The sequence below is a fragment of the Oenanthe melanoleuca genome, chromosome 17 (genome assembly GCF_029582105.1).
Source record: "Oenanthe melanoleuca isolate GR-GAL-2019-014 chromosome 17, OMel1.0, whole genome shotgun sequence".
NCBI classification, from domain to species: Eukaryota; Metazoa; Chordata; class Aves; order Passeriformes; family Muscicapidae; genus Oenanthe; species Oenanthe melanoleuca.
In genome coordinates, this window is record NC_079350.1 from 9,661,027 (window position 1) to 9,673,597 (window position 12,571).

The window sequence follows — 12,571 nt, forward strand, 5'->3', positions numbered from 1 at the left end:
CATTGGTTTTTGAGGACACTGGAATTCAGGAGGTGGCTTGGATGGAGGAGCTGTGCAGCACCCAGCTTTGGGCACTGCTGCATTCTCTGGGTTTGGGATTGAGCTACAGGGACACACCTGGAGCTGCTGCACCCACTCTGCACTGAGGTGGTGCAAAAACACAGCACAAAGCTCTGGCCTTGCTCTCAACACAAGCCACAGGCATGGCACTGCAGCCACATGGCTCCAGAAGGGAAATTTGGGAGGAAATCCACATTTCAGCCAAATGAAAGAAATGTCATTTCAATGATTTTATTCAGGACACTTTGGATTTATTCCTGACAACAGCTCTGGAAGCTGGAGTATGTGACAGTCTTTGGACACCAACAATTGGAAAGAGGTGAATCAAAACCCCAAACATCCACAGGTTTCTTGTCTGGGAATTCACAGCAAGCTGTAGAAATCTTGTACAAAACCACAACCTGAGAAAGCAATGCCATAAATACCTGCTCAGTTTTGCTCAAAACATGGCTGTGTGCTCTTCCTGAGCTGCTCCCAGGCCCCATCTCACCTGGGGCTGTGGCAAAGAGCCTCTGCTTGGCCTCTCAGGACTGGCAACAAGCCCAGGACTCCCACTCCATCAGCCCAAACTGTCTTTTCCAGTGTGTGCTGCTTAAGATCCATCAACTGCTGCTTTGGGGTTTCTAGATAATGACTGACCACAGTGACAAGTCCCCAGAAGCAAAAAGCAGAAGAGCTCTGAGGATGAGGTGTCACCACCAGACCTGAAAGAATCCAGAGGTTATTTCTGCTCAGGTGAGCAGTCTCTGAGGCGAGCCCAAACACACCTGCAGGGCAGAAATCTCCCTGCAGGTGCCAAAGGTGAGCTCAGGAATGAGCTCAGAAGAGCAACAGCTCAGGAACAGGTCCAAGAACTGTTCTCCAGAGGATGTGGGCACGCAGGAGCTGGGGAAGGCAGGCTGCACATTTGGGGGGCAGGAGCCACAAACTGCCCCAGTGCCAGGGCCCAGATCTGCCCCTGCTCTGCACACACCAGCCAGGACCAAGGGGAACAAAGAGCTGTGAGCCTGGAGAGAGTGAAACACATGAGGTGACATTCTGCAGGGGCAGTGACTCAGGGGTTCTTTCATCCTGTTTATGTCCTGCAGCTTTTGATGCCACCCCAAAACTCCTTAATGACAAGAATCCAAAATGAGAATGTGAGGAACAAAGCTTCTTGCAGTCATTGGGAGGTGGCTCCAGGTTCCTTGTCCTTCCTTTTTCACAGAACATCAGAAAAAAGTGAATTCTCTGGAGGAGAACAGGGGCCTGCCACCCCTCTGCCTGGCCCAGGGCAGAGCCAGAGCAGGGCTGAGAAAGGACACCTTGAGCACAGCCTGCAGTAACACACTCCTCATGAGCACAGAACTCTGCACATCCCCAGAGCAGGGCTTGGTCTCTGCAGTGAATCCCTACAGGAGGTTGACTTTGGCCACAACCTGCTTGCAGCCCATGCTGGAGTACTGCTTGTCCCCTGTAGTGTAGTAACTGAGCTGATTGGCCAAATTTTCAATATGCTTCTGGTCAGGATAGAGCCCCTCCCTCCTCATCTGCTCCAGGAAGCAGCTGATGACGTGAGACTTCTCCAGAAGGACAAAGGGGATGATGTCTGCAGCCTCCCACAGAGGGTGCACACCCAGCAGCACTGGCTGCAGGATGCTCAGCAGCTCCTCAGCTCCCTGCTGCTGATGCAGGAGCTCAGTGGATGCATTCTGGAGAACGAACTTTGTGATCTCAGCACCTCCCAGGTTGCTTATTAAAATGTAGATGGCATTGAGGAACTCGTTGGTTTGATTGGGCTCAAAGAATCGGCTGAGAGTGTCCAGCAGGAGGGGGGATATGAGCTCAACCTCATCCAGAATAAACACTGGGGTCTTTTCCTCTATCTCAGCCCTGGTAACCATGTCAGAAATCTTCTTGGAGAGATCTATTTCACAGGTGAGGGGAGGCACCCCGCTGGGGCAGTGGTGCATCACAAAGTACTGCAGCACAAAGTCACCGTCCATGACGGAGCGGAAATGCTTGGCCAGCACCCAGCCCACGTGGCTCTTCCCAACCCCTGTGGGGCCATTCAGAGACATCACCAGAGGCTTGTTGTGGATGTGGGTAGCCAGATAGTCTTTCAGTAACTCCACAATACTTTCCACAGCAACCTTCTGCCCAAAGACCTCCCTGTGCATGGTTTTCTCCAAACCATCCAGGTCGTACTTTTGGAGGTTATCATCCAGGTTCTCTATGGCATTGAGAATCTGGAAGAAGATAATGGCAATGAGCAAGAGGAGGCAGCGCTTTGCCTTGCTCTTCTCCTCTGCTGGGAGGTATTTTTTGGTTTTGTCAGGGTAGAGAACCATCCTGGATTTCCTTCGGCTCTTTTTCCGCCTGCACTTTTTCACAGAGTAATGTTCCACAGACGTGTCAAAGGTGAAGTACTGGGAGCTCTCAAAGCCTGACTGATTAAAGAAGGACATGGAAGGGCTGTAGAGGGAAGTCCTGTTCAGGGACAGCTGCCTTTGAATCAGCCTGGAGTGGACAAACTCAGCAGACTTCTCCCGAGGGAGCTCTAAATGCAGGCGGCTTTTCTTCAGCCCCCGGTAGCGCCGGCGCAGGCGCACGATGGCCCGCAAGGGAGAGGAAATGGAGCTTATTTTCTTGGAAGCTGCAGGGCTGACAGCATCTGGTGCTTCCTCTGCGTCACTCTCAGAGCCTGATGCCTCTTCTTTCACATCTGAGAGCATTTCCCCTTCCCTGTCGCTGTCAGTGACTGGAATCTCCCCTTCCCTGTCGCTGTCGGTGACAGGAATTTCCCCTTCCCCATCACTGCCACTGCCAGCAATTTCCTCTTCTCTGTCACTGCCACTGCCAGCAATTTCCTCTTCCCTGTCACTGCCACTGCCAAGAATTTCCCTTTCCCCATCACTGCCACTGCCAGGAATTTTCTCTTCTCTGTCACTGCCACTGCCCAGCGTCTCTCCTTCCACGCTGCCCTCAGTGAAGACAATTCCTGGCTCACAAGGAGCCTCTTCTTTTGCTCTGCACTCAGCACAGGGCCCCTCTCCTGCATCCTTCTCTGCTCCACATGTGTCTCCTGTGGGGTTGCTCTCCATGCAGGGCATCTCCATCCCCAGATCCCTGAGGACACTCTTTCCATCCACCTCAGAGCAGGGCAGGTCTTCCTCCATCTCGCCTGGTTCTTACAGCCCACTCACATCATCTTCTTTCTAAAAAGAAAAGGAATGATGTAAAGTCAACCTTCCTAACATCAGGAAGTGACCAATAACAGTGGAATTAGACAGGTATCCCCCTTTCTAATGGGCAGAAACGTGCAGCAGTCAGCAATGGCAAGGTGGCAGAGACTTTCAGACCTAGGCTTTCTGGAAGATGGGACAGTTGTGCAAAACTGCAGATGAAATTCAGTGTCAATTAATGCAAATTGATGTTATAACACAAACCCAACCCTGCCTTCAGGTGCAGAAAGAAGTCAGAGCTGGCTGGGGCCAAAGCCAGAGGCTCTGCTGTGAGAAGGAGGCAGGAGAGCAGGACAGACTGACCCATGCTCTGAACCACAGCTGCCCATCCTCTTTCCCTACACCTGCTGAATTTAAGGAAGGCACAAAGCCCAGCTCTGTGCTAGCACATGCACACAGGCACGTACACACACTGTGGGAAGTCACTTGTCCACCACAGACACCTCTGGGGTGTGGCAGTGACCTGCTGGAGTTGCCATCTGGCTGTGGTGGCATCTCCTGGGGGAGGGTTTTCCTGGCTGTGCTGATGGATGAGCCTGGCAGGGAGGTGAGATGAGAGCTGCCCCTGGATGGGAAGGTTCAGGGGCTGCAGAGAACCAGCGTGGCTGTGCCTGAGCAGCACATGGCTGTGGGAGAGGAGGGGCAGCCCCACAGCACCCCAACCCTGCCACCCCCATCCTTCCCTGAGCACCCACACACACCCCTGGACATGGAGGGACACAGGGGCTGCCACAGGAGAGCTCAGGGACGTGCCCATGCTGGGATAACCACCTGAATGGACAAACCTCAGCTGGCACACAAGGAGGAGGAGAGGCCAGAGGGAGGTGACAGAGGCACAGAAGGAGCAGGGAGCCCTGGGGAACACAGCTCTGGGGCTGGGTGCAGCCCCATGTGCTGCCCTGGCCCTGCCTGGCACAAGGCTGGAGGTGGCACAAGCTGTGTCATGGTGGGAGGGCACTTTGGTGACACCTCTGGGCTGCAGCAGTGGTGACACAAGGACAGATTGCTGCTGTGACACTGCCAGCCCCAGAGCAGGGAGCTGGCACAGGCAGTGTGAGGAAAAGCCACTTTCACCAGCCATCCTTAAAATACCAACACTGAGCCTTGCCAAAAGCAGCACGACTCTGGGAGGAGGAGGAGGGCTGGAGGTTTGTCATTAACTCAGCAGGAAGCCACCAACCCGCACAAAGTCACGCTCTGGACAAGGTTTTACTTCCCCTGTGCAGAGCTGCCCCCAGCGAGCCCCACAGGCACTGGAAATGCTCCCTCTGCCCCTTGCTCACCCCACACCCTCCTGGCTGCTCTGACATGCACAGCCCCACTCCCACTCCGTGCCCAAGCTGGTTTTGGGACCGTGTGCACCCAGCCACCATCGCTGGAGCCGCCACTGCTGAGCAGCAATTAACCCCGAGTGCTGATTGCTGACCTAATTCCCGACTCTGCAGGGTTTGGTGTGCAAAGAAAAAACCAGCCAGACGAGATCTGACAAGGAGGCAGCACCAGGAAGAAGGGCTGGGTGCCACCATCGCTGTGATGCCACCCAAAGGATGTCACTGGGAGCCCTGGGCTGTCCCCACGCCACCCTGGAGTCACACCCTCGCCCCTGTCCATCCTGCACGGCCTTGCTCACACAGTGCCTGCAGGTCCCCAAAGCACAGCTGTCCCCAAAGCCACTGGGGAGCAGCTCCTGCATGGACTCAAGGGGGCAGGGACAGGACAGAGCTCAGCCAGGGATGAGAAACCCCCCAGGCACTGCCACACATCCCCACAAACACAGGGTGAAGCTTTCTCAGCCCCAAGCACTTGCAGGTGAAGAGGGAGTTGGTTAAATGCCAAGGAAGAGGCTATGGAAATTTACAGGAAAAGTTTTAGAGAACAGAAGGATCACAGAATCGTGGAATAGTTATGGCTGGATGGAACCTTCAAATACCACCTCACTTCAAACCCCTGCCACAGCAGGGACACCTCTCACTGCCCAGGCTGCTCCAAGCTCCATCCAACCTGGCCTGGACTGGGACAGCCACTCTGGGCAACCCATGCCAGAGCTTCACCAACCTCATTCTCAGAAACCTCCTTATATCTACTCTAAAGCCACTCTCTTCTGATTTAAAACCATCACCTCTTGTCCTGTCATAACAGGACCTGCTTAAAATTTTCTCTCTCTTTTTCACAAGCTCCCTTCAAGGGCTGGGAGCTGCTCCTGGCAGGGAAACACGGGACACCCCAACACTCCCCACGGACACAGCCAGGCCACAGCCAGGTGCTGCAGCTGGAACACAAAGTGATGTGGCTGCTGACAGCCCAGAGCCTGCTCTCCCACTGCCATGTCCATGCAGAGCCCAAAGCCCCTGCAAACCCCTGGGGAATGGTGAGGACTGAGTGCTCACCAGCTGGAGATGTTCAAGGTCCTCTTTCCCCAGAGCCCACCAGCACAGCCACCCCACCAGTGAGGGATGCCCAGCCCTCCAGATGAGCCAAGCAAGGCAGGGGGGAAGGACAACACCCCATCCTGAGCAAGGAATCTGTCCAGTCACCAATATAATAACCCTGTTAATGCCATGACTCAGTCCCTAATACCTGCTGGCATTTACAGGACTGGAAGTTTCTAAGAGCTGTCCCTGCACACTCAGTGTGGTCAGGGCTGGGCAGGAGGCTGTGCCAGCCTGCAGTGTTGCACTTAATTTAACTTTTGGTGAGAACAACAGGAAAGAGAACCCGGGAATTCGGTCTGCAGCATCCCAGTGTAAACACTGCTGATCGCTGCTCTGTGCCGAGCCTGGACACCACAGGAAAACTTGCACTTGGAAACTCTCCTGGAAGCCTCCAGCTCTCCTGCTGTAGCTCTTGCAGTGTTTGCATTTGTGCACCCTGCAGATCCAAAACAACGTTTCCACAACAGAGGAGCCTGTGTGGGCTGGAGGCAGCCGGGGAGAGGGGAGCAGGACGGGGACAGCCCTGGACAGGCAGCAAAAGCCCCTGGTGGCAGGAGAGACCAGGAGAACCGTGGTCCTGGTTAAAGTACCCCGGCTGGGGAGGCTGCACCCCGAACTCAGCCTCTCTGGATGAGCAAAGCTGCCGGGAAAAGCTGGGAAATTCTGAAGATTGAACTCCAGCTGGAGCCAAAGGGGACGGTGGAAGGTGGCAGAGCAGCCCTTGCTCGGGAGCTGCAGATGAAGGGAGGGAGGAGAAACCCGCAAAGTCAGCAGGGCCAGCACGGCCCCGGCACCGCGAGCGGCTCAGCCGGGCCCCGGACGGGAGCGAGAGAGAACGCGGCTCGACCACGGCCGGAGCCCGGTGTGACCCACGGCCGGAGCTCGGTGTGACCCACGGCCGGGGCCCGGTGTGACCCACGGCCGGGGCCCGGTGTGACCCACGGCCGGAGCGACCCACGGCCGGAGCTCGGTGTGACCCACGGCCGGAGCCCGGTGTGACCCACGGCCGGAGCTCGGTGTGACCCACGGCCGGAGCCCGGTGTGACCCACGGCCGGAGCCCGGTGTGACCCACGACCGGGGCCCGGTGTGACCCACGGCCGGAGCCCGGTGTGACCCACGGCCGGAGCTCGGTGTGACCCACGGCCGGAGCCCGGTGTGACCCACGGCCGGGGCCCGGTGTGACCCACGGCCGGGGCCCGGTGTGACCCACGGCCGGAGCCCGGTGTGACCCACGGCCGGAGCTTGGTGTGACCCACGGCCGGGGCCCGGTGTGACCCACGGCCGGAGCCCGGTGTGACCCACGGCCGGAGCCCGGTGTGACCCACGGCCGGGGCCCGGTGTGACCCATGGCCGGAGCCCGGTTCGATCCACGACGGGTGCAGGCGCCCACCCTCCCCGAGCACACGGCGCCGGGTGACAGCGGTGACAGGGGTGACAGCGGTGACAGCGGTGACAGCGGTGACAGGCAGCAGCCCCCCACAGCCTGTTGGCACCAAACCCCACCAGCCCAGCCCCAAGTTTGCCAGGCCCCAAAAGCCAAGGACAGCAAGCGGAGGGGAAGAGCCTGAAGCATCCCAAACCACCGGGAGCAGGAGCATCCCTGAAAACCCGAGGCGTCTCTGGGTGGAAAGGGGCGACAAGGGCCGGGCAGGAGGCGGTGGCAGGGATGGAGCCGGAGCAGCCCTGGGGTGCCCGGTGACCCCGAGGGGGAGCAGGACGGGCCCGATGCCAGCGCAGTTACCCGCGATGTGCCCCGGCCAGCGGCGCTCCCCTCCGCAGCCCCCGGCCTCGGACGGGCCGGCAGCTCCCGTGTCGCCGCTCTCATCCGTGCAGAACGCGGAGGAAATGGTGAGGAGGAGTGGCCCTGGGCGGCACTTCCTTCTCGCCGTGCCCTGGGCTGGCCGCTGCCGGCCGGTTCCGTGTCCCCTGCTGCCCCGAGCCCTCCCACGGCCGGGCCGGGCCGGGCTGAGCTCATCGCGCCCAGAGCTCGGCCTGAGCCCCCCGCACCCCGCGGGTCCGGCCTTACTCACAGCCCGGAGCCGCCACCCCAAAGGTCAAGGCGGTGACGCTGCCCCGAGGGCGAGCGGGGCTGACGCGGTGCTCGGTGCTTCCCCTTGCAGGAGAGAGGGAGAAAACCGAGTCACTCTGGGGAAAGGAGCGAGTCTATAAATAATAATGAGTGTGGAAAAAACAAGTCCAGGGTAGTTGGCTGGTCCCTGGGCAGGTCCTGGCTGCGGCCGCTCCTGCTCTGCTGCCCCCAGCCCTCCCCAAGCTCTCGGCCCCTTGGCTGCTCTGCCCGGGCAGCACGGGGACGTGGGGACACGGGGACACGGACACACGGGGACATGGGGACACGGGGATGTGGGGATATGGGGACGTGGGGACATGGAGACGTGGGGATATGGGGACACGGGGACACGGGGACGTGGGGACACGGGGATATGGGGACAGCCAGAGCCAAGGCTGCACAGTGGCCGTGGGACCAAGTTCTGGTGTGGGCACAAAAACTCCCCGGGGAAAACCGCTCCATCCCTTCAGAGCAGGAAGCAGAGGGGGTTTTCCTCACCCAGCAGTGCAAAAGTTCATCCTCACTGCACTCCTGTTTCCTTCAGCCCTGAACACCCTGGCAGGTCCCACCTCTCACCTGCACAACCTGGGCAAGGCTTTTCCCCCAGACAAGCCCATTTGGTAAAGAAGAAGTCCAAAGTGAGCTCTTGCTGGTATTTCTGTTTTGACAGCTCTCAGCTGTCACCTGCACCCTGTGAGCCCAGCTGCACAGGACCAAAATAAGGGGGAAAACCCCACGAATTTGGGGGGCTTCGGTTCATCACAGTGCAGATCCCACCCTGGCTGTGGTGGACACTGTTCCCCAAACTTCAGGGGAGAGGATTCTCTGAGCGTCTCCCCAGCCCTGTGCCAGGCAGCTGCACGTGCCTCTGCTGTGGCCAGCGGGATTTGCCTGGCAAATCCTTGCAAATGTGGGGATTTCTGTGTCACAAAGGCACAGCTGGAGCTCACTCAGCAGCTGGGAGCTGCTCTCGGGGTCGGGAAGCTGGGCAGGGCTGACCCAAAGCAGAGATCCCATTAAGAGGAGCTTGGCAAGTGTTTTGGGAGCCATGAAGAGAGATGCTTTTCTGGCTAATTCAGGTTTTTGAGAAGGAAGAGCTTCCCCCAAGCAGAGTGGTTGGTAATCATAAAAAAGCTCCCAAAACACAGTGCCCCCCAAAGCTCTGAAAGATTCAATATCAGAGAAGTAAGGAGCTGCCACCCCCCTCAACACCTCAGTGAACCTCAACAGCCAAAAAAAACCCTGTTCTGCTCTGACTGGGAAGGAGTTTGAGCCATTCCAGCCCTCCATGGGCTGCTGGGGTAATGGGGGGGACAGAAAACCCCCAGAACACAGCAGGAAACCCAGGGAGGGTGGAAGATGCACAGCCTGCCCTGGAAGGGAGGCTTCAAAAACCCTCCTGGGCTGGACACAGAGCACTGCTGGAGCAGAGGGTGATGAGATCCTGGTGACAGTGGGGACATGGGACTGACCTGCCTGGGACCCCCGTGGAGCTGGAGGACACCTGGGGATGGGGATCTGGGGGAGCAGCTTGGCCACTGCCAGCTGTGGAGTGGCCATACAGGTGACAGGGCTGGGGACACTGTCCTGGTGCTTCTGCCAGCTCCAAAATCACAGGTTGGGTCTGGAGCAGCCACCAAATAATTCTGGGGAGCACCTGGAGAGGGCAGGGGCACCGATGGCACCAGGAGGTGTCTGTCCCATGTGGGGACAAGGAGGACAGGATGATGAAAAACCTGCTTATGTTCCCAGCCCAAAAATCCCCTTGAGCTGGTCCTGGCCCTGGTGTGGGGCTGTGTGTCCCCCCCACTCCCCCATGAGGCTTTGGGGACCTCCAGCACCCCAAACTGGAGGGGACATGCTGGGGGGGGTGTAGGGAGGGACATGCAGGCACACAGGTAATGATTTTTGGGGTGTTGTGGGGTTGTATTTTTGGGGGGGACACTGCCTGCAGGTGAGGGATGTGTGGGCTGTGTACATGGGGGAGCTGTGCCTTGGGGGGCCCATGGGGGCATCAGGGCAGTGCAATGGGGGACAGTGCATGGAGGGGGCACACTGGGGCCACCAGCCCTGTCCCCCCGGCCTGGAGGCCACCAGCCCTGTCCCCGTGTCCCCGCGGTGCCCAGGCCAGCCCCACCCCCCTGCAGGGCCCCGCGGGGAGGAAACGGGTTCGGGGCCAGGATGGGGACGAGAGGTGCCACAGCCCTTCCTGCAGCCACGGATGCAAATCCTGCACAAACACAGCCTCTCCCACACCGAGAGGGGAGACAATGTCCCAGGGAGAGGGGCACGGTGCCCTGAGCACAGATTTTGGTGCCAGCCTGTGCTTTGGGCAGCCCCGGGTTTGGTACCCACCAGGAGGCACTGCCAGAGCTCGGGTGGCACCAGCTTGTGTGGCAATTTTAGAGCTTTCCTTCAAGTTTTTGCACATTGCCTCTTTAGCCAGAACATTTCTAGGGCTGAGGAGCAGCAGCTGCATCCCAGACATGGGCAAATCCCCCCTGTGCACCCCAGGAAACCAGAATTAGGTGAATGAAGCACCCAGGGTCCCTTTGGGGTGCTCAGAGCTCAGAATGGGTCTAGAGTGAGACCCAGCAGCTCCAGGATGGAGTGTGCCATACTTGCAGCACTGGCCTTGCCCAGAGAAGCTCTGCAAAAAAAAAGAGGAAAACTGATAAAAAATAAATTAAAAGCAGCTGAAGAGGTCACAGGCTTGGAGCCAGCAGGAAAATGGATGTAGAGATCAGAAATGTGGCCCATGGATGTAAAGCCTGCAGCAGGCAGGGAACCCTGAAACTAAAAGTTAGAGGCTGCAAGTGGAGAAGGGGAAATGGGGCCTGGGTTGGGACACAGAAACCCTCAAGGACCCCCATGGGCCCTGACCTTAGAGCCAGCCCATCCTGCAGCCCCAGACCATAAAATAATCTGATCCATGGTGGGCAGGACCCCATGGAGGGAGCAGCCCCTGGCAGGGGTGCAGAATCCAGCCCTGGAGGGTCATTCCTGGACCCAAGATCTTTTTTCCAAGCATGGCTTTGCCCTGTTGCAGTGTGACCCCCCAGCTCCACGGCCACATCAGCTCTGGACTGGCTGGTGGGTGGATTTTTTCCCTTTTACATCACCCACCTTGTGTTGGTCTGCTCTGAACTGCTGCTGCTGATTCCTGGGCTCCCTGAACCATCAGCCCTCCTGAATCCTAAATCCAGGGTAAATTCCCTGGATGCATTCTTGGGGCCATCAAGCCAGACCCCTCACTCTTCCCAATCTCATTCTTAGCAAAAGTTTCCAGCCTCTGTGAGCAGCTTTAACACGTCCTAAATAACCCAAACAGTTTATCCTGGGCTGGGGAATGTCCCCCGCATCCTGCCTGGGTTATCGTGACCCTTCCAAACAGTTTATAAATAGACCAAGGTAAATGAGGGGAGTGCTCTGTGTCAGAGAACTTTTATCTCATTTCTTGTTTTCAAGCCATGCAGAGGGTGCTGGGTCAGATGACCACTCCTGAAAAACAAGCTGAATTTGCTGCTTCTTTCTCCTCCAGCTGAGCTCCATCCCTACTTCGATAAAAAAGAGGTAAAATCTAAGAAAAATGTGTTTTGCAGGTTAAGCCCCTCATCTGTGGGGCCATGCCATGAGGCACCCTCCAGGCAGTGGGAGAGGGCAGGGACCAGCACTGCTGCACCTGGGAAGTTGTGGCTCACACTACTCTGGAAAACAGAAGGGGTACATCTGGAAAAAAAACAGAAAATGTGGGGAATAACATGGAGAATATGGAGAGCAGCAAGTGCCTGCAGCACTCCTCCTGTCACCAACAGTGTCCCACCACCAGCATCCCCCAGTGTCACCTTGTGTCACAAGTGGAGACTGGAGAAAATCACTGTAACCCCTTCCCAAGGTCCACAGCAGGGTCTGTATCACCCACCAAGGGCTCTGTAACACACCCCCAAGGAACTGGAGCCACTCCCAAGCATCCAAGGAGTAAAGAAGTGGCCAAGGCCAGGCTGGACAGGGCTTGGAGCAACCTGGCCTAGTGGAAGGTGTCCCTGCCCATGGAAGGGGGTGGGATGAGATGAGCTTTAGGGTCCTTTCCAGCCCAGGCCATTCTGAGACTCTATGGTTCTATGATTTTATGTGCATTTTTGAGCTATAAATATGTTTTTCTTTCTTTCCTCTGGAGTGAGGTGAAGCCTGGGACAGGGACTGCAGACTCCCTGGCAGACTCAGCTCCAGGCTGAGGCAACAGGGCTGCACAGCAAGAGGCACAGGGAACAGCACAAAGCCCTTTCCCCTCCCCTTAGCTTCCTCTGTTCACTCCGAAAAAAATCACATTTCCAGCTTGTTTCAATTAACTTTTATATTCCATGAAGGCTGAAACAGTCATTAAACCAGAATTTTTCCTGTTGTAACACTTTGAAACAACCACAGCACAGCTCAGCTGGTGGCTCTGGCTCCACCAGGCCAGGACCTCCCAGGGGCAGAGGTGACTCCAGGTCCCCTCAGTGGTGGCATTGCTCATCCTCTGGCTCAGGATGGACAAACTCATCACACCCACGGGTGAGACCCTGGGGCAGCATGAGGCAGCTGGGAAAAGGCAGGATGGGAATGATGCTCATCCCCTGCCCTTCCAGGGCACAGCCATGGCTTTGGGAAGGGCTGGGAGTGCCCATTTCTCATCCCAGTCTGAGAATGCTGCTGGGACGGGGGACAGGACAAACCCACTGCCCCACAGCCCCTGCACTGGGGTGAGGAAGCACCACAGAGCAATAAATCCACCTGCACAACACAT

At 57.4% G+C, this 12,571-nt stretch overlaps 1 protein-coding gene across 1 annotated transcript; it reads right to left on the minus strand.

The window, feature by feature from the left end:
• Positions 1-277: 277 nt before the first annotated feature.
• Positions 278-7,687, minus strand: TOR4A (torsin family 4 member A). The gene is made up of 2 exons (XM_056505336.1): positions 7,459-7,687; positions 278-3,257 (listed from the first exon to the last, which is right to left on the minus strand). The coding sequence occupies exon 2, from the start codon at positions 3,216-3,218 to the stop codon at positions 1,452-1,454; it is 1,767 nt and encodes a 588-aa protein (XP_056361311.1). The 5' UTR covers positions 3,219-3,257; positions 7,459-7,687; the 3' UTR covers positions 278-1,451.
• Positions 7,688-12,571: the final 4,884 nt, after the last annotated feature.